General features: G+C 29.2%; 5 protein-coding genes across 12 annotated transcripts; 3 read left to right on the top strand and 2 right to left on the bottom strand.

The window, feature by feature from the left end:
- Positions 1-55: 55 nt before the first annotated feature.
- Positions 56-7,302, bottom strand: Lerp (lysosomal enzyme receptor protein). 2 transcript variants are annotated; one of them, XM_034331362.2, is made up of 17 exons: positions 6,981-7,302; positions 6,598-6,820; positions 6,360-6,514; positions 6,014-6,279; positions 5,777-5,927; positions 5,557-5,708; positions 5,369-5,484; positions 5,020-5,261; positions 4,706-4,909; positions 4,483-4,626; positions 4,227-4,400; positions 3,952-4,132; positions 3,799-3,869; positions 3,431-3,557; positions 3,152-3,300; positions 2,929-3,033; positions 56-879 (listed from the first exon to the last, which is right to left on the bottom strand). In XM_034331362.2, the coding sequence occupies exons 1-16, from the start codon at positions 7,038-7,040 to the stop codon at positions 2,944-2,946; spliced, it is 2,505 nt and encodes an 834-aa protein (XP_034187253.1). In that variant the 5' UTR covers positions 7,041-7,302; the 3' UTR covers positions 56-879; positions 2,929-2,943. The 2 variants fall into 2 exon arrangements, with proteins under 2 accessions (XP_034187253.1, XP_034187255.1); XM_034331364.2 differs by lacking the exon at positions 56-879 and having other exon boundaries at positions 1,277-3,033; positions 6,598-6,817; positions 6,981-7,300.
- A 228-nt stretch (positions 7,303-7,530) lies between these two features.
- LOC117607546 (uncharacterized) lies at positions 7,531-13,803 on the top strand. Of its 2 annotated transcripts, XM_034331357.2 has the most exons (22): positions 7,548-7,632; positions 7,762-7,814; positions 7,943-8,093; positions 8,176-9,572; positions 9,654-9,770; positions 9,852-10,004; positions 10,076-10,239; positions 10,317-10,404; positions 10,485-10,667; positions 10,736-10,880; positions 10,944-11,040; positions 11,120-11,322; positions 11,385-11,583; positions 11,661-11,915; positions 11,975-12,094; positions 12,166-12,308; positions 12,394-12,580; positions 12,656-12,743; positions 12,814-12,942; positions 13,022-13,180; positions 13,249-13,341; positions 13,404-13,803. In XM_034331357.2, the coding sequence occupies exons 3-22, from the start codon at positions 7,955-7,957 to the stop codon at positions 13,596-13,598; spliced, it is 4,254 nt and encodes a 1,417-aa protein (XP_034187248.1). In that variant the 5' UTR covers positions 7,548-7,632; positions 7,762-7,814; positions 7,943-7,954; the 3' UTR covers positions 13,599-13,803. The 2 variants fall into 2 exon arrangements, with proteins under 2 accessions (XP_076544637.1, XP_034187248.1); XM_076688522.1 differs by having other exon boundaries at positions 7,531-7,791.
- A 1,616-nt stretch (positions 13,804-15,419) lies between these two features.
- On the top strand, positions 15,420-16,657 carry LOC117607583 (uncharacterized). The gene is made up of 4 exons (XM_034331452.2): positions 15,420-15,711; positions 15,795-15,993; positions 16,069-16,262; positions 16,376-16,657. The coding sequence occupies exons 2-4, from the start codon at positions 15,797-15,799 to the stop codon at positions 16,561-16,563; spliced, it is 579 nt and encodes a 192-aa protein (XP_034187343.2). The 5' UTR covers positions 15,420-15,711; positions 15,795-15,796; the 3' UTR covers positions 16,564-16,657.
- A 111-nt stretch (positions 16,658-16,768) lies between these two features.
- LOC117607582 (eukaryotic translation initiation factor 4E homologous protein) lies at positions 16,769-18,537 on the top strand. 3 transcript variants are annotated; one of them, XM_034331449.2, is made up of 6 exons: positions 16,769-16,941; positions 17,071-17,155; positions 17,227-17,469; positions 17,547-17,699; positions 17,775-17,982; positions 18,398-18,537. In XM_034331449.2, the coding sequence occupies exons 1-5, from the start codon at positions 16,922-16,924 to the stop codon at positions 17,928-17,930; spliced, it is 657 nt and encodes a 218-aa protein (XP_034187340.1). In that variant the 5' UTR covers positions 16,769-16,921; the 3' UTR covers positions 17,931-17,982; positions 18,398-18,537. The 3 variants fall into 3 exon arrangements, with proteins under 3 accessions (XP_034187340.1, XP_034187339.1, XP_034187342.1); XM_034331448.2 differs by lacking the exon at positions 18,398-18,537 and adding an exon at positions 18,075-18,232; XM_034331451.2 differs by lacking the exon at positions 18,398-18,537 and adding an exon at positions 18,075-18,232 and having other exon boundaries at positions 17,080-17,155.
- Positions 18,538-18,636: 99 nt separating this feature from the next.
- Positions 18,637-21,021, bottom strand: LOC117607581 (motile sperm domain-containing protein 1). Of its 4 annotated transcripts, none has more exons than XM_034331446.2 (7): positions 20,481-21,021; positions 20,066-20,242; positions 19,833-19,954; positions 19,601-19,760; positions 19,380-19,496; positions 18,993-19,136; positions 18,637-18,929 (listed from the first exon to the last, which is right to left on the bottom strand). In XM_034331446.2, the coding sequence occupies exons 2-7, from the start codon at positions 20,208-20,210 to the stop codon at positions 18,898-18,900; spliced, it is 720 nt and encodes a 239-aa protein (XP_034187337.1). In that variant the 5' UTR covers positions 20,211-20,242; positions 20,481-21,021; the 3' UTR covers positions 18,637-18,897. The 4 variants fall into 4 exon arrangements, with proteins under 4 accessions (XP_034187337.1, XP_034187336.1, XP_034187335.1 ...); XM_034331445.2 differs by having other exon boundaries at positions 18,656-18,929; positions 19,833-19,996; positions 20,398-21,014; XM_034331444.2 differs by having other exon boundaries at positions 18,672-18,929; positions 19,833-19,996; positions 20,481-21,010.
- Positions 21,022-21,270: the final 249 nt, after the last annotated feature.

Here is a 21,270-nt window from a genome sequence, read left to right on the forward strand (position 1 = left end):
GATATTTATCATCGCGTTATATTTTCGCGCTGATTATACCATATCAAATGCACATGTATCCCATAGATTTTCAAACTCAATTTTCTAACAAACGAGATTCAATTTTTAGTTCATTTTCCTACATAGAATCATTCCCTGTCAGATTGTACCGCATATCCTGCCACATTCTGTATAAATGATGTATATGTATAGTGCAATGTCTGGGATTCAATATTACATTCATTTTATACAGATAGCTAGCATATATGTATATTTAATTAGCTTTTAAACGTGTCATTTAATACTAATATTGTTTAAGTGTAAGAACAAATTATACGTAAGGACTGAATACATTTAGTTTTAAAAGAAATCTAGCTTCCTGTAAATAAGTATTTTTATAATTTTGTATGGTTCGTAAATAACAGTTAGATATGTATGCGATTATTGTTGAAATCATCATGATAGAAATAGAATTCGTGTCGCCTTAAATATATTGCAATGAATATGGTAGGTTTCTCCAGGGAAAATGATGATCTCCCAGGTCTTGCCGAAAGTTTTCCCGGGCTCCCTACTGCCATCCTTCCCCTTAGATAGCCCGGGAAAGAATGACGATGAAGGGGAGAAGGCCCCATATATATAGGCCTGTGGCGGACCGCCACTAGCGTGTAAACGTTAACGCGGGAAAATTTTAATTCGCTTTGTTATTCGTACTTTTTAGTTATATACTAAATTTCATAATATTTAATAATTAAAAATTATATCATTTTGCTTCCAAATCACTTTTAATACTAATATCGTCAAAATTCACATTTTAAAAATTCCTGCTTCTCGTATATCATCATTTTCTCCATGAAAACCTATTTTACTCGATACAATATAGAATCGTGTGATGAACAATATCTGAAATAATATTAAATAATTCAATTATAGCATATATATACAGTACGAAACATAACTATATTTTCATACTGTACTTCAATCAACATTATCATTTAATTTTAATTTTCGATGTAAGCATACTATAAACTTACAGGATTTATATTGTACATAGATGTATTATGTTGCTACACAATCATGTTTATTGCTCAATTTTATGAGCCTGGATAATTATTTTGTTATCTAATCTTATAAACGAAACGTAAATTATTCGTAAATAATTAAATAATAGAATTCACCAAAAATAACGACTGCAACAATAAATAAAGAATCTCTTTATAAAACGTGAATTTTATGAAATTATGAAATTAATAATCCTGACTCAGACTAATAAGGTTTCATTAAATTGCACCAAAATAAAATATAGAAATAATAGAAGTAAAAATAAATATACTGAATCTTATTATTATATCATTGATAATTATTTTATATAAGGAAAGAGGTAAAATATAACAGTTATCAGTGCAAATGTTATTTACAGATACATCATTATTTAAAAATCTTGATCTGTTTTATACACACATTAAGAATCCCCTTATAAATACATGTATGCATAATTGTAAAGATACAACGAGCACACAACCCGTAATTAAGAAATATTTTATAAATACAACAGATACAAAGCTTTGTAGAAAGTTTACATTTACTATTTACTCGCAAACTATAACAAGATATTTTGACTAGTACAGAAATTTTTAATCGCAATTTGGACAATTTCATCTATGATAAAAAAAATGAAGTAACTGAAGTTTCTGTAGAATTAGGTTGGTACTGTTTCTCTATTATCGTATATTATATTGCTTTGTTTATATTGCATTTTACATACATTATAAATTGTAACAAATTTAAATGTAAAATGGTCTGTTTTACATGAAGTATTTAAGAAATAATAAGAATATACAATATTTCGTTAAATCAGTTAATAGTGTTTGAAATCTTTAATAATTGTAACAAAAATGATGAAACAATTTAAATACTTATTATCACATAACAAGAAACTGCAAACATGAAATAAAATTTTTCATTTAACAAATAAAAATATACTGGAATGTCTACCAAATGTATTAAAATCTATACTCTTCTTTGCTATCTGCATGGATACATATAAAAAAAAATGCAATTAATAATCTATATACACTATCAAACAAAAGTTAACAAAGTCAAGTTTGAAAAATAAAGTTACTCATCAGTTGCATAAAAATTAGTTTCTTTGATAATATGATTCTTAAGCAATTTGTAAGTTGTGACATTAAAACATTTAGAATTTGACTGTAAATTCCATTCCTTGAATAAGTAAAATAAAATTTACTAAAAATTGTCCATCAGCGCAGGAAACCTAATCATTTCTACGATTCTAAACAAGATTAGGGATAATTTCACGACAAATTAACCAGTCTTGCTGTTGAATTTTTTTTATATCACGTTCTCTTAATTAGTATCACGGTACAAATAAATAAAAAATTGATACTGAAAATCATCCGTTCGAACATTTACTACGACTTCACTACCTATAATTTCTGAATGAGTTTAAAAATAAAAAATAATATATTCTGTAACAATATACCGGGATTAATGTTAAAAAGAGTATAATAGAACAGAAATTATTTCTTACGAATTTGTAAGAATGCTAATTCAGAAAGTAAGTGAATTTAAAAAAGAAAATATATATTATGCACCTTTTTTTTAACCATACTATTCAATTTTCATTCTGAAAATTCTTCTAAACAATTAAAGTAATAATATGGTCTTTAGTTACTAGAAAGCCTCTTATTATGCTGTTTCTTTACTGTTTCAGACATATTATTGAGTCACAGGAAAAGAAACATTTGATACAAAAATATTAAACGATCTTACCACATAGTACCATATAATACATATAAATATTCCAACATTTTATGCAGCGTAACTACTATAAGAAATTTCAAAATGAATGTCAGTCTATAGCAGCAAGCTAAACGAGGAGATATTTCACGACAGCATAACTCATTTTCTGCTTTTGTAAATGTTACTTACTTCATTTGAGACTTACTACGCGTTCAGCATATCGTCATCACTATCCGTTTGACACTGTGTGGGGTCAACATCAAGCAGAAGACGAGCTTCTTCCGTTGTATCGACCTGAAACAAACAATATGCATAAATTATTACTTAGTTAATTCAATATCCACTGCTACTTAAATATACAGATTTTTGTAACAGAAGTTTTGTTAACAAATAAAAAGATTAAGAAACATACCCTACAATACTGAACGCGGCCACTGCCTCTTCTCGAGGAAAAGGGATTGAAACAAGAACGGAAACAAGCTCTTTTATCAGGATCTTTAAAATAAAGAAATGCTGCTACCAAGACGATAACGCTTAACACGATACCTGCCACTGTACCAGCTGTAACAAGTAAGTAACACATCTGCTAAAAGATAACTTTCTGTGAATTAGTCTATGAACCTAGGATAATGTTTCTATAAAATGATAAAATCTGACTTCTTAGAAGGTTGAATGGTAGTCTTATACTTACTATGACTAGCAGAAAAGTCTTGCACGATTTCATGTACATTTGTAGAAGCCGTAGGCTGCTGAGAGTTTGACTGACAAGTGCAAGTAACATTAGTATGCCATTCGAATTCTGCGTTGCACTGCGATTCCTATATTTATGAACAATACAAATAGAAAATATAAGTCTTCCCCTCTAAATCGTTTTGTAATTAAAAACGAACTGTAAAATTAATTCGAAGAATGTTATCCAATAAACGTGAGGTTAATGACAAAAATATGAAAGGAACTAAAAAATGAGAAACCATATCAGCAAACATACCACCTTCAAATCTTATACATAATATATGCTTAATTAATTATTCCATTTAAATAAAACTGACGTTTGCTTACCCATAGTAATTTTGGTTCGCCAATTCCTATAGATTCATTACATATAAATCGCACGTCAGATGTATAGGAACCTAATTTAAAAGAAATCAATTTATAACCTACATAAAAAACTCTTTAGGAGGACGATATCATATATATATATATACTACTTACTATTTACATTACATTTGCCACCATTAGAATAGTGCAATTTTATAATATTCCTACCATAATCAAAAATTACATTTGTTAGTGATCCATAACCATTGTTTCCTTGACATATGGCAGAATTATTACAGAGCTTTATTCCTCCGCATATACATATACTGTATGTTTTTCCTTGTTTATTCTTTACCTGTAATTTTATTAAATTATTACTAAGTGTATTGAAAATAACGTAGGTTTTATTAATGTAAAAACTATATGTTATTATTAAAACTTGAACTTACATAATATACCGGTTGATTTTTATGTAACAAAGACAGATTACATTCATGCGAAAGTAACTGATCTTTTATGATACAAGGAGGAGTCCAATTTCCCATTACAGCTCCGCATGTAATACTTGTTTTCCACTCAAACATATAAGTACAGTCTTTGTATCCTTTGAATTCTGGAGATCCCTTAAAGAATCAACCATAAAATAATTACATAATTATAACATTTCCTCGTGAAATTGCAGTCAAAGTTATGTATGCATATTACCTTATCGTTAGAACGGCATGGGAATGTGAAATTCGTTGAAATTAATTTGTCTAAATTTTCCGGGCAAGGTGATCCACCTATGTATCGTAACACTGTTTCATGATCACTATTTATTATAGGACTTTCTTTTGGGAATCCTAAACTCTGTTAATAAATATTACATGGTTATCAATTATTTCATTTTTATCTTAAAAATGAACATGTAATTACAACTTCTACTTACGACTTCGTTTACATACTCATTAGTTGGACTTATTGAAGCTTTGCAACCTGCACTGCCGTGTGCACATGTTAAACCTGGTACCGGGACCAACGGTCTACATATATTTATATGAAACTCAGTTTTATTCACTTTTACGATATAATTATTAGTAGACCTTATCAATGAACTTAAATTTATCTCATCATCATCCGTAGCACACTTTATCTATGAAATCAAAACATTTTTTTTAATGTACTTCACCATTAAAGTAACTCAGAAGGATTTAAAAAGTTAATCATCATAAAATAAAAACTGTATTCAATTAATTCTCTAACCCTTTTTTCGCAAACTAAATTAGTGTTCCAATGTATAATTAACTGACACGAATTTTGTTCCATAACAAGTGGTTCATTTGGAGATCCTTCTGCTCCACATAAGAATGCAATAACTGTGTAACGACGTTGCCCATTTTCGCAAAGATCTCCATTTGTGTAATTTAGATAAGGTCCACCTTCTTCCCACATAAGATTTGTATTTGCTCTTCCCATAGATGTACTATTTTTAGTGAGACAAGCTCCTACATTTAAAACCAAAAATAACTATAACACAACTTTGCACATAACAAATAAAAACAAATTATTAGTAAAGAAATTAAATGGTACGATTAAAAATATTTTAAATAACCTGTTCCAGATACACAGCTTGAATTCTTAGGTGATTTACATACTCCAAATTGATACTTTATTCCGTTCTGTGCATTAATATAAGAGTCATTATTCATCAGGGGTCGTAAATCGTACCTAAAATATATTATTCCCTACACATTTTCTCAATATTACACATATGTTTAGAATAATCTGAACTAATCTTACGTAAAATTTGTAAGAGGATTATTCACTGTACATTTGCCAGCAGTTATTGCACTATGGTTGCGCAAAGATTCTACACTGCAGGCTGCTGCAGTTTTCCATATTAATTGGTAATGACATTCTTCATTCCCTCCAACATATTCTGGGATTGTCTCCTAACAAATATTAAAAAAAAAAGATTTTAAAGTTGAATACTGGGTATGATTTGATTTACAAAATTTACCATAGCTTCAAAGTCACATATAAAAGAAATAGTAGTCTTAATATGTGGTTCTGTAATGTTCATTTTACACATATCTCCCTCCTGATATACAAGTTTTAATTTTCCATCCTCTAAAAATGGTGGATGTTGCACCTCACCCAAATTCACGTATCTACAAATAAATTTTTGTTAATATAATATAAATTTAGAACTGTCATTTAAAAAAAAGATTCTAGTTTAAAATAGAAACACATATACTTAGATTTTGAGGCATCTTGTAAACAAGCTCCCGAATGCATTTGACATAGAGCATTGTACTCAAATATCACAGAGTGGCATACATTTAATATAATTTTTGGAGATGTTTTATTACCCATATGAATAACATAATTTTGTGAATATCTTGTTAAAGGAGATAAATCATAATGCAATCCATTATCTGTTACTGTACAGCTTTGTGTAATTCTAGGTCCACAAGCAAGAGCAGTTTTCCATACCATGTATAAATTACATTGGGTCAATGTCTAAAATTTCAATAATGAAATGTAATTTAAAATATGATGAATTATAAACAGAAGTTATTTATAAAATCATTGGTACTTACATGATAAAATAACTCAGGAAAAGAATTATTTCCAGCTTCATAATCACATTTCATAACAATATTTACATTATATTTAGTTTCAGATGTACAATCATCTCCAGTAAATACAAACATTATTCTACCATTTTCTATATCTACTTTTGGAGGCATCTTTCCTGTAACATTAAGATAAGATTAGCTGAATAAAAAATAACAATAATTTTAATATTTCAAAGAGGATATAAGAAAATATTAGAACCTATCCCTTTCTCTTCATTATTTCTTGTCAAACAAATACTGTATCCATACTTTCCATTGCATTTTTGTTTTAATGAAGTACATAGTTGTAATCGTATAGTTTCATTCAAGTATTCATAATGTAAAGTAACATCTTTTTCAGGATTTGAAAGACTTGTCAAGTTGTAAGAAAAAGTTCTTAGAACTGGTTCAAGAATTATACAAAAATTATCAGGTGTGCTCTGCTAAAAAGAAAAGAATTATAATTATAATACAGTTTGAAATTTAATAATTCATTTTCAAATATCTGATATTTAGATTTAACCATTAAATATATTATATTAACAAGTTATTAATCTAAAAAATATGAATACACAACATTAAAGAAGTAAATTCAATACATACAGCAAAAACAGCAGCAGTTGCAAAACAGTAAAAGAATAGTAGAATGTTTAACTTGTACATGTTCTTCCTTTGTTCAATAACAAATTAATCACATTGTAAATATTTAACGCGATAACATACATAACAATATCGTTCGTTGTTGAAAGTTACAAAATGTGAACGATTATTTTTAACGATAAATACAGATAAAAGTTCAAAATCGGTTTATCTGGGTGGTTATGAAAATATTATAATAATATTCGGTATAAGTTAAAACCGTGCTTCGAAACTGAATAGCTACGCTATCTGGCGAATGCTAGGAAGTAGACACGGGTAATGCAGCGAGATGACATTACCGGCAAAAATAGGCCTAAAAAGAGGTCCGGGATTTTTCGCTTTTCGTCCTCACATTTTTATAAAACATACAATATCGTTTAATTAATAAATACTTATCTAATATTTATCTTGTATTATTTTTGTCATTACATAATTCCTTCAAATACTTTTTGCTTGGTAATTTATTTTATTATAAAAGACACCGACGAGATATTGTCGTCGGTATTATCTCGTCGGTGGTAGGGTGCGAGGGAACGCACTCTGTAGGGCACAACGAGTTTTGGACCGTATCGACAGCGACTACAGATTGCTACAGATGTAGAAGGCTTGGTGACCTGTACGATTAATTTTCTATGGATTTAATAAATTTGTGTGATATTTGGAAAATCATTTTTATTCTATAAAATCTTCATATCTCTTTCTATATATTTGAAAGAAAGGATAAGAAGTTAACATTTTATTTTAGAGAAGATCGTAGAAGCTGCAATCCGTTAGTGTACGTCGTAGAGTTCGAACCCCGTAAGAATTATTTTCTTTTTTTTTTCATGAATTACGTACATTTTTCTTCTGTGTCAAAGTATTTTATTAAAAAAATAAAATATGTATGTGAAATTGAATGAAATATAATATTATTAATGTCTATTTAGGTAATCTTAATAATGAGTAAGAAGACTGTGGATTCTAGTGCTTCATCTGATAGCATAAATTCTTCTATTAATAAATCCAATAATACAAAAATGTTTATTATTCCACCAGATGTATTACAAAATATTTGTATCACTGACTCCAAGACAAAAGGTAAGTTGTTGAATGAATATAATTACTAATATAATACAGAATAAATTTTATTTAAATTTTGTCGTGGTGCTTTATGATTTAGGTGGAAGCATAGTATCTGCTTCTGTAGAAGTTAAAAAAGAGGATGATACTGTGAGTACTGTTAGATCACAAGAATACAGTGATGATCAGATTTCTACATCAGGTGAAAGCTCAAAGAATGCAATAAAAGTGCCTGAAACTAATAGAAATGATGGAAAGGTAATATCCAGAATAAATTGCACAAAACAAGTAAAAAATAATCCTTATATTGATACCAAAAAGCCAAAAGATAATATAAAGGTAAATAGATCAATAATTAAAGTAGAAAACAATCAAACTACCTCAAGTGATACACCAAAGCCTCGAAGAACAGACTCAGCATCTGAAGAAAGTAGTCCTGAAAATTTATTTGGTAGATCTAAACGTATTCGTAAACGAACTAAATTTAGTGATTATGTTGTAACTTGCAAAACAGAGTTATTTGAAAAAGAAAATGGAGATTTGGATGAGATAACAGAAGATACTTTCGATAAAGAACTGCAACAAATAACTATTTCTGACAATTCTTCATCGCATACAACTAAGTTAAATGATTCTAATGATACAAAATGTACAAAAGAAGAGCTTCAAAATATGCAAAATGAAAAATATACTACTAAAACGAATTCAAATGCTTCTAACATACCAGTTGTAACAAAAAAGTCACTGCCTTTAAATCCCAGTAATAATTCTGGAAATAATTCTACTCTTATAAGTAATAAAAATAGTTTTAGTATAAAAGGTTTACAAAATTCAAAAGATGTAGCAAATAAGGTAAAATTAAAGAAGTCAAAAAGTACAATGGAATCAAATAATATGAATGATAGTGAAGCACATATGGGAGCAACGAATACCTCTATAGTAGAACATAATATTAGAGAAAAAAATGATACGTTTGCGAGAAATTTAAGACCAAACAGAACAGAAAATTTAAAGAACAAAAATACAGGTAACAGTACATTAAATCAAAGTACCACAGATCAAACTTCAATAACTACACCATCGGTAAGAAAAAGAGGTAGACCAAAAAGAGGTGTGCCTACCCTACAACAGACTACAAACATTTCAGATATATCAGCAGATAATTTAGAAACTGCAAAAAACGTAAATAATGTTTCTATTACAGAGGCAGTTGTTCGTAGTAAGAGACGTAGTAACAGATCATATAATATTTGCAATAATGATGATTTAAGTGATGATAGCAGTATTGAAGATAACATTCCAAATTCAATTATTAATAGAAAGAAAAGTATGTCAACAGATACATCTGTAAGCAGAGGTAGAGGTAGAGGTAGAGGCAGAGGCAGAGGCAGAGGTAGAGGTAAAGGATTGTCAGACTCTTCATTAGATATTGATTATATACCAAAACTGAAGGGACCAGCAATTACAGACAAAAAAAAGAATTCGAATATACCAAAAGTAAGTTTTATAAAATATTAGTCTTTAGGATGGATGTTTTCATGACTGGTTATACAATTTTTGTTAATTTTGTAACATTAGGTAGAACTCCTAGTATCTTGTGCCAAATGTGAAGTAGAAATATCTAAGAAGCGATGGAATTCACATAACTTGCAGAATCATAATAATATGAGTTGGATAAAGGGTGATGACCCTCTGGTAAAATATATTATACATCAATTAATGACAATCATTTTTGTTAACTTATAGTTGTACTTATGATAAGATATTATATTTCAGAACTTTGAAAATGACGTGAAATTATTGAGAAGAGTATTGACGGCCGCTCTTCACAAGAGAAAGGGCCAATTAGCTTGTGAAAAATGTGGATCTGTAAAACGTAGTGTAGCTGGTTTTATATCTCATACACAATTTTGTGGAAAATCTGATGAAGTATATCATTTTTCTATTAAAGTTTTTAATACTTTGCTTAACGAAACTTAAACAATTAAATTATGTATTAGGAAAGACAAGCACTAATGGTAAGTTGTCCGTTTTGTGGAGCTATTATGATGCCATCTTCAATGGAAATACATGAAAGAACTCATAGACAAGTGGAACGAAACAAAGTGAAAGAATTACCGAATTCCATTGATAATGAAAGAATAAAGCGCAGAGCCGCAGAAAAGTAAGAGTTAAATTATAAATATATTATACTTTAAAGGTATATAAAATAATACAGAAATATAATGTTTCCAATTTTAGAGCAGTATCAAAAATTTTAGAATTTACCGAACACGTCAAGGATAATGCACCACCTGGAAAAAAACTAAAACTTGATTCTTCTTCACTGGTGTGCTATGTTTTTACAGTATTTTCTTTTAATAAAATTTATGACATTAAACACTTAATTATGTAAAATTAATGTTACAGAAACATTTGATAAAACCACCAAGAAAAAGTAAAGATATACCAACAGTATGGAAAGGTATTTGGAAAAAAGAATTAATTTCACAAGGAGTAGCTAGTTGCCGTCAAATAAATTGTACTTATAAATGTTCTTCTTTTGAAGAAATGTGTAAACATTCTGCTGAATGTAGTTTTACGCCCAAACAGGTATAATTTACACAAATAATTTATACGAAAATTTATATGAAATTAATTTTATTTTTATTTTATTGCAGTGTTATATGTGCAAGGCATGCAAATTTTCATGTGATTCTAATGAAGAGATAACAAAGCATGTAACAACAGAACATGCGATGTTAGCAAGAACTGAACAGTATTCAGATTATGAAGAAGAAAATCATAGTTCAGATGATAATAAAGGTAAGTCCTATTACAAAAAAGAAGTTTTATATTGTTAAATTTCATAATAATTATTACTTTTAGGAACATCTCATAAAATTAATTTTCTCAGCACGGACCAGAAGCATCAAATTCCTTGGAAAGAACCATATCATCCTACTTTGGAATGGTCTATGGAATTGTAAATATTTATACTTTTCATAACATCACTTTTTTTTTAGTGTTCAATATTTTATTATAAATTTGATATGCATTTATAGTGAACAGAAAAATTATGAACTTGATTTGTTTACTGATTATACCACAAATCAGTTTACATTACTAAATAATACTGATGCTGCTAAATATTTTCCGGAATTAGAGGTGTCCATACGAACGAAAGTAGAAAGTCCAAGTAATGAATCGCATAATAGCGAAATTCCGTGGAAACAGTGGAAAAAATTTGAAGGTGGTTTTGATACAGGTAATTAATTTTATATAATTATATTAAAACTGCATGATTATTAATGTATTATATTTTCATAGGTGTCGCAACTTTTTTTGTTGGGGGTCCAGTATGGGCACTAGCTTGGTTACCTATACCAGCTCCGATGTACTCCAAAAATCCTTCCCAATATGTTGCAATTAGTACTCACCCAACTATGGAGAGTGAATATGCAATAGGAAAGTCATATTGTGGATGTAATATGATACAAATTTGGAACGTAGGACCATTAGATAATGAGTTAGTAATAAGAATATATAAATGAAAGAGTATGTGCGACTATAGTAAATGTTTCAAATATAATTTTTTCTATTCAGATCTAATAATGAAAAGGAATCTCCAACTTTGTCATATGCAATTACACATAACAGTGGTACTGTATGGTGCTTAGAATGGTGTCCATCTGGTTGTTACCAAGATGAAAGTCTTAATAATTATAAGAAAGAAAATAAAATGCAATCTAGTCTGAAGCGCATTGGTATGCTTGCAGCCGCTTGTTCAGATGGCAATGTATATATTTATTCACTTCCCTTTCCAGAGGAACTTGAATTCAAAAAAACTTCAGAAAACGAGTAAGTAGTAAATTCTTTAGTTTTTAATTACCTATGATTATTACTTTTTATCATTACAGATGGCCCATATATTACACTGATCCAGTAATGACACTAGTTGTAAATATTTCGATGTACGACAACGACGATCAAAATTGGCAATGTACTAAATTATCTTGGACAAAAGAACATGGGCATAAGTAAGTTCTTATCATTGTATCTTTACTATTTCCCTATTATTTAGTTACAGTAAAATTATATAATTTTTTAGCACAATTGCTGCAGGATTTTCAAATGGTTATATTGCGTTATGGGACCTCACATACAAGTCTCCATTGTCAATGCAAAAAAGACGAAATACATGGTTTATAAATGCATTTCAATATTTTTATGGACATGGTAATGCCGTGAGTAGTAAGTATATTTATTCTTTTTTGACAAATTTTAAACAGTATTATATTGATTACATAAACGTTTAACAATGTTATTATTATTACAGTGTTAGCCTTAGTTCCATATAATGGAGAGAGATTTCTAGCTTCTGGCAGTCTCGATAAAACTTATAAATTTTGGGATTTACAAAATACAAGTATTCCTCAATATTGCATACAAAAAGGTATTATATTAGATGGTGCATGGATGACACATTGGCCATGTGCTGTTATTAGTTTTGATGACGCTTATGGGTAAGAAATGTTATTCGAAAATCATTTGTATGATATAATAAAATTTATTCATTGCTATTAAACTTTCCATTACAGCTATAAACATACAAATTCGTATATAATTCCATTGAGAGAACTCGAATACAAATTTTACCCTATTTTAGCAACAAATTCTCCGACGTATGTAAGTATTTTTAAGGAATTGTACAAACATTACATAAATATAAAATTGCTTTTATTTAAAAATGTTGTAGACTTTGGCAGTCTCGGATTATGGAAATAGCATTACACATGGTACATTAGCAGGAGAAGTATTAACGATATTTCCTCATCAGATGATTCAGAGTAAAGAGCTCGATAAAGCATTACAGAAGAAAAGAAAGGTATTATTTTTCTTATATTTTGTATTTTCAGTCGATACGTTAAAAACATTTTCGACATAAAAATGAATAATTCTTTCAGCTAAGTTCATTTATCAAGATAGTAGATTTTTTGAAAACAGAGAATGGTAGTAATAATGATAATCAGGACAGTAAGAATTCAAAAGATTATTACTACATGCCAGGAACTTATAACGAATGCAAAGATCGTTTTGGTGTCATTTTTTGTGATAATTTGAAAGTAAGTAGTTTTAATATTTTTTATCACATTTGACTTCAGTCATTATTTGAATTGAATGTTATTTAAAGGATATTGAAAACTGCCCTCGGAAACCAGGACTGCACCCAGAAAAATTAACAGCAGTTCCAGTAGAAGAGTATCCATTTATGTCAGTAAATAGAGTGAGTATATTGTTACCAATTTTATTCATTTAAATATTATAACATTAAATAATACATTGTAGATGTCGTGGAATCCAAATCCATGGAGTTATTTGTGGTTAGCAATTGGTTATCAAAATGGTTTGGTAAGATTGTTAACTTTCAAGTATATGCCTGTGTCACGTGAATTGAAAAAGTTACTACCACGACACATTGAATTCATGCTGAATAAATCACAAAAAACAGTAAATGAACGTTGTATAAAACAAGAATTGTAGTTTTTATGTACTATTATATAACTAAACATGTTAAATTTATTACAGTTGCTTGTTAATATATGATAAATTATTTTTTATAATTTTGTACATATTAGGCTGAAATTTTATAACAATTGCAAATTATTGTTGTGTATATATTGAAGAATATTTAAATGTATTAAAAAATCCTAGACTAGATGAGAAGCTGAAAATATGTGTATGTGTACATTTTGCAATTTCAAATATTTAAAAGAAATGGTATAGTCATTAAATTATGTTTGCAATTTCAAATAATTGTTAATTTGATTAACCAAACAAAAATAAATTAAGTAAATTAAAAAAATTATTCTGGTTGTGCCCTCTTCATACGGACCTGATATTGTCCAGGGGTGTTAGGGACCCCTCTGCACCAATGACGCCCTCTGCATACCGACCTGATATCATCTGGGGTATTAAGGACCCCGTAACGCCGGTGACTATCTTTGCATACCAATAATATAACATCCGGGGTGCCAGGGACCCCGATGCACAAGTGACTATCTCTACATACCGGCATGATATCATCTTGGGGTATCAGGAACCCCAAGCACCTGTGTCACTGATTACATACCGACATTTTGGTATCCGGGGTGTCAGGGACCCCGAAGCACCGACTGACATTCTTTGCTTACCGACACTACGGCATTCGGGATATCTGAGACCCCGAGGTACCGGTGACGCTGCATACCAATATTATGCCTCAGGGGTGTCAAGGACCCCGAAGCAAATAGCGAAATATAAGACCTAAAAACGAACAAATCGTGAAACTCACTTGTTCGGGATAGTGATGGGTACGACCGGATCTGTAGCGCTTGCGCACTACAATTATTTATTATAAAACAAACCTGTAAATAATTAAGAAATTATTCACTCACAAACAATGAAAATGATATATTTATAAATCACAAACGATTTCCAATCAATTACAGTTATCAGTTATCACAAAATCTGTTTATTACAAAAAATTACTAAAAAGTTTCGGCTCACATCATGATTGAAATAAAATTGTTAATTACAAAAGAACTAATTGGTCACAAACGTTAAAAATAGACTCACAGTCAATCACAAACGATTTACAAACGAAATACACTAAGAAAAATTAAAAATAATCATATTTTATTATTCCTTCTGGCTAGCTTCATGTAGGTACAATACCCGATGACTCAGGGCAAAAAATCAAAACATAAAACACAGAACCACTAAAAACCAAAAAGCACTTATCCTAATCACCATAAAAACCGAAATGCTTAAACGCTAAAAACCTTCAAAAAGACAGAAAAAAGCAATTACAATGCACTGTACCAAAGCGCTAGAGCTCTACTGTTCTGCTACGCGGGGGGTAACACAGTACCCACTTGAAATTCGACCTCAGCGCCATCTATGCGGAAACGGCTGAAACTACTCAATAATATACCGACTAGGTTTCTGTCGATAAAAAAGAAAGAAAGAAATCCAGTCGGTAAGTTATTGAGTAGTTTCACCGGTTTTCGTATAGATGGCGCTACGATCGAATTTCAAAAATAGCTGATTTATGGCGGGCTTTTTAAAATACAAGTTTGTAAATATAAGTTCATCAAACAATTATTTTAATAAGTTTTTGATCTTGTGTTGGTTGTAATTGTTTTTTAAAAGATAGAATCAAACTGAGTCAAAAATGTATATTTTCTGTGGCACCATGTACTGGAAATTATTGCAATGCTAATATGTAGTTATCGCCCACTCCATAACATGTGTGTTTTATACTCGAACAAAGTGGGGATAAACATCATAGAATGTAGTGGGGATTATGTATACAATCAAATGACGAAAAGCGTGGTTCAAGCATACAGTAGAGCAAAACAGACCGTTCGTAGCAAATCGTGGAGCGACAAATACTTTTATAATACGAATCTTGCCTTGATATTTGAAACTGACACAGTACCTCTGTCATAGCTTATCTCGCTAACGGAAGCTCACAGTATCAAATATAAATATAAATTAACACGCATATGTATATAATAAAGATCTAAGTAGTTTGTAGAATATATTTGATTTTATAAAAAAAATAGAACAATAGTAATAGAAAAACTACTTTTGTTTTAAATATTAACTGCAAGTAAGTGAGAAATATTTTTTCTAAGTATAAACAACTTGTATAAAGAAAAATTAAGAGTGAATGTTCTTTTATTTTTTTTCCAGAAATGGGTTTTAATCCTATGAAATGGAAAACGAGAAATGTGTTGTATACTAGTTTAACATTCTTTATTTTGTATGTATTTTTTATATATAAAAAGAAACATCAAGTAATGTTCGAGGCTGTTATTCGCGACACAAATCCTATTTATGTATGGGAATTTGTTGCAGACTTTAGCAACATGAAAAAATTAAATCCAACAATGTATGTAAAATAATTAATTTTTTTTCTTACAAAGCGTTCTGAAATAGCTAACATGATTTTAATTAATAATTTTAGAGAAGATTTTAATATTATTGCGGAAAGTGGCAATTATGATCACTGGAAGTATTCGGTTGAATATACGGAACATTTGAGTCATATACCAATTATTCGAAATGTAGCGCAGGGACATTACGCCATACGCCAGGATAATAATGGTTACTTGATCACTTCGAAACATCATACATGTTTCTTTCTCAAATTCGGATGTTGTAAGTGAATATCTTTTATGAAAGACAAAATTTCTTGGTACACGAAAGGCTGGTTTGATACACTGATGAGACTTGCAAATGATTTTGATCTTAAATTGTAATTCACGTTTCAGTGGAATCGATCTCGCAATTTAGATTTGATCGAGACGGATCTAACGATACAAAATGTATGGAAACCGTGCAATACGAATGCCCGATTGCATTTTCAACATTATGTTATAAAGAAGTTATGTATCAACGAGAAGAAATTATGAAAAGATTGGAACAACAATTCTCGACAAATAAAATAAAAAATAATTAATAAAATTACAATAAATCTAACATATAAAGCACACATACTTTTGTATTGAACTATTTGTTAATCTTGATACGATTATTATAATAAACTTTACGATGATTATAAATATGTTCTATTTCCCGCCCAATTAACATTATTTCTTGTTAGCATGACCAACATTTAAATATTAAATCTCTGATTACAAAGTGATAAAAACGAAGGCGGAGGGGGAGATCAACAATTTATCAAAACATATGTATGAAGGAACGTGTGAAAAAGAAACAGAAAACAAGACTTCTTTATATTTTTATTTATGTGTTGAAATATATTATTTGTAATATTTAATCAGTATTGTACATACATTTATATTACAGCCCAAAACATGTCCAATAAATTCGAAACGTAAGTGAAACTATCTTTCATATTTTATTCTGCCTTTTTTAATAAACAAGATAGGGGTTAGGATTATTTTGAGTAAAATATTATGTTGTTTTTGTAGTATTTTAAAAATTTTCTTAGTAAATTTAATAGTATTTGCAGGTTAAAGGCTAATGAAGAAAGTGGAGATGATGAAATACAATCAAAAGATAATCAAAAAGTTGAAAAAGATTCGCTAGTAAGTAAGAATATGCTGTTTCTCTTTTCTTTTATAATATGTTTGCATTGCATAATATATACTTATTATAGCCTCCCATAGAAATTAGTCCAAATGAGCACAAATTGCAGTATGCATATGCTTTATGGTACAGTCGACGTACTCCTGGTATACAACCAAGTATACAAAGTTATGACCAAAATTTAAAATTAGTCGGTAGGTTTGCAAGTGTGGAACAATTTTGGAGTCTCTACAGTCACTTAGTCCGACCATCAGAATTAACAACACATACAGATTTTCATCTTTTCAAAGTTGGCATAAAACCAATGTGGGAAGTATGTATATTTTAATGTGTCTCTTTAAGTTTAAAATAACTACCTTGTTTTTAGTAATAACATGGGTTTTATTTTAGGATGAAGCAAACCAGAAAGGCGGAAAATGGATAGTAAGACTACGAAAAGGTTTAGTGTCTAGGTGTTGGGAGAACCTTATTTTAGCTATGTTAGGTGAACAATTCATGGTTGGAGAAGAAATATGTGGAGCTGTTGTATCTATAAGGTTTCAAGTAAGAATACTTTTATCATTCTGAAATCATAATTGTATTATATATCATTGTTAATAGCATTAAATAATATAACAGGAAGATATAATATGTGTATGGAATAAGACTGCATCTGATTATGCAACAACAGCACGTATTAGGGATACACTAAGGAGAGTACTGCATCTTCCAGCAAGTGCCTCAATGGAATATAAAACTCACAATGAAAGTTTGAAGAACGTTCATCGGCTCTAATTTGTCATGACGCAAACTTAGAAGTTTGAGTTTTTCATGGACGAATTTCTAGGTAATCTTTCTTTTTCATGATTATTTTAAAATGATCCTTTTCAGAAGGTTTTTCTTTATAAGATAATACCGTTCATGTATTTTCATATTTAGCCAATTGATACTTATGAGAAGATGATACTTATTAGGAAAAAAATATTTTACAACTAAAAAACTTGAATGGACATCTTATTCGGTAAAACATTTTATTCACAAATGTCTCATTGTAACTTATGTAAATAATCAATTCACGTTAATAATAAAAGAATTCTTGTTTCCAAAATATGTTTCATTTTTATGATTATTCTTTTTTTTAAATAAAATCATGAACCTAATTATCTCAACTTTTTATATATTATATTCCATTTACGAATGTAGACAGCATTTAATTATAAAAATGAAAAATCCTTTTCTATTTTAAGTATTTTTATTCAAAGGTACTTAAAATTCGAAGCCCATTTTGGATAAGATATTTATACATTTTTACACGAGATCATCATGTTTCTTTAGAATGTGTACATAATTATAAGGTATTTTGTACATAATGCGTTTAAACATCAAACATTTTAACTAAAACGAAGTACTAGTTTGGATGTAAACATTTTTTATCATTATATTTTAATTTGTAAGATCTAAAAAAAGTGATTTTTCTTCAATTGTAATATACGTAGAAATTTATTTAACGCGTACATAAGGCTATAAAGCGCGAACTTGAAGAAAAATGTATAACTCCGTATATATTAAAAGAATAAAAAATTTTATATCTGTCAATAAATATTAGCATTATCCATAATATAATGTGACAATTAATTCTTTATAGACTAGATTCAGGTATATTTAGTAACAAAAAAATGGTTTCATGCCAAGGAAACCTACCATGAATTGTGCTTTTGTCCCATGATTGTATAAAGTCTCTTTTCATAAACAAAGCCAACAATTACAGCCTTAAAATAATAATCGTGACCATACCTGGAATATATAAATAGACTGTATTCATATGTTTACCAAATAATAAAAACAAAATATGCTTACCTAATACAAATGAAAATATTAATTTAAAATTTATAGAGAGATGGAGATAATCAGGCACTCTATTATTCTGCTCTCCCTCTGTAGGTAAAAGTAATCCAACTATACAAATGATTCCAGCAATCAATGCTACATAATTTGTTCCTCCTAAAATTGTTTTCTTTATTTAGTTTCTATTGTTTAAATAAGTGTATAAAATACTTCAAATTCTATTTTTTAATATTCAAGATGAAAATGTTATCTAATTGAAGATAGAGTTTACTTTTTAAACTAAACTTTGATGGCATTAAGTGTATTAAATAAATACTATAAGGTAATTTTAAACTAATTAACTATGTACTACACACATGTTTGAATGTAAAGACTAATTTCAAATACTAACTTATTAACCTTTATCCATAACAACATAATTGGCACTTTTTATATTTGTGGATAGACTATTATCTTGAATACTTCTATGAAACAAATCAGACTTTAATGACTTTTTGTGTGTCTTGAATGTAGATTCTGTAATTGTAAATGATTGTGCATTTCAAATAGATCTAAACTTATTTATATATAAACTATAATTTCAATAAGAATATGATATAAATAATCAATTTCAAACTTACTATCAATTGTTTTATTTTGAGCTATAAGTGCATAAGATTGTTGTTGTCTACTTTCATTTATAGGAAGTTGTTGAAACATTTCTGGATCTGGGGTAGATCTCCCAGCAGAATCTGTTGTCCCAGGAAGTAATTTAGCTTCAACATCTCTTTTTCCTATAGCCTGTTAATTTATTTGGAACAGTGTTATTTTTATGTTATGTTATCAAATATAATTACAAACACATTTAATTACCTGTTTAGTTGGATGTTCTTGCATTTGTATTCTAAATTTGTCAGTGACATTGCAATTACTTAATAGGAGTGACGTGTGTCTTACAACAATATCAACACAACATCTTGCTTTTATGGTTCCTTCTGGATCAACAACTTTATATTTATTTGGTGCAGTACAAAGTACTATAATAAATATAAATTATATTAAACTGTTTTTACTAGTTGAGTATTATATAATGATAAATTACATACCTTTAAATTTTATTGGAAAATCATATGGGTTATACAAAGTTAAAACTTGTTTGTGAGTAGATTGATCGTCTAAAAAAAAAGTGATACTTTGGGGAAATACAAATACTGGTAATTTTCTAGGAGTTGCTGGTAACTGTGACTGCATTGTATTTGTTTAATGTTTTGTGGTCCATGCACCTGTAAAAGTATAACATTCATTTACATGTACCAGATGTTTAATTATTTTACATTTATACTTTATATTTCTATATCAGTTTGAAGTCTTTTAAGATATTTTGAATACTCTTGTTTTAATAATTAAACTAGCAAAGAAATTTTGAACGTATATTTACTTTTTTTGTATTTTCATATTGTGACATCTGTATGTAGTTTATAAATACTGAGTCATGATTGTATATTTAATGAGATAACTTACCTAGAAAATTATGTACTTTATAAATTACAGAAACTGAAACAAAATTGTGTGCAACCAGATTTTGAATGTAAAAATGATCACTTAAAACAATTACAAGCATAAATAAATGCTATTGTTTCTTTGAATGAAATTTTAGAAATTCATAACCGTTTTAATATTATTTATGTTCATTTATGAGAATGTCTACACTCCTTCATGATTCTCTTGCCTTGATCAATTCCAATGAAAATTTAATTATCTATGTAGCAAATTTGCAAAGTTTAAAATTTATAATCTTGTTAGCGTCATAGAACTGTTTCATTGAATACTGCACTGTTGATGTTCCTAGTGAGACAATTCTTTCATGGCATTCGTCATACATCGCCTCACAGTTTACCTACCAATCTTACTATTGTGCCTGTGAACAAGTATATATACAGAATACAGATTAAATATATATATACCGCAGTTCACCAGAGTCCATAACTGCGACGCGCAGGTTGGAAAATGGTGGGGGAACGCAGCGAGCTCTCTGCTAATCGCTTTCCACTTCGTTTGGGAGTATCGCCAATCAGGGCGAAGATGCGTACTGGAGATGCGCGAAGAACGAAAACTGGTCTTTTCGCACTTATGGACTCTGGTGAACTGCGGTATACATACATATGCTTTCCCTAGCTTATCACGAATCACCTGTTCATTTTGTCTTACAGAAGAGTGTTATAAATGGTATCAAAAATCATATTGCAATTCTTATGATATTATTTATACGTCCTACAATTGATTTAGTGAGATAAAAATGATTTAACTTCTA

The sequence above is a fragment of the Osmia lignaria genome, chromosome 6, assembly GCF_051020975.1.
Source record: "Osmia lignaria lignaria isolate PbOS001 chromosome 6, iyOsmLign1, whole genome shotgun sequence".
Taxonomy (NCBI): Eukaryota; Metazoa; Arthropoda; class Insecta; order Hymenoptera; family Megachilidae; genus Osmia; species Osmia lignaria.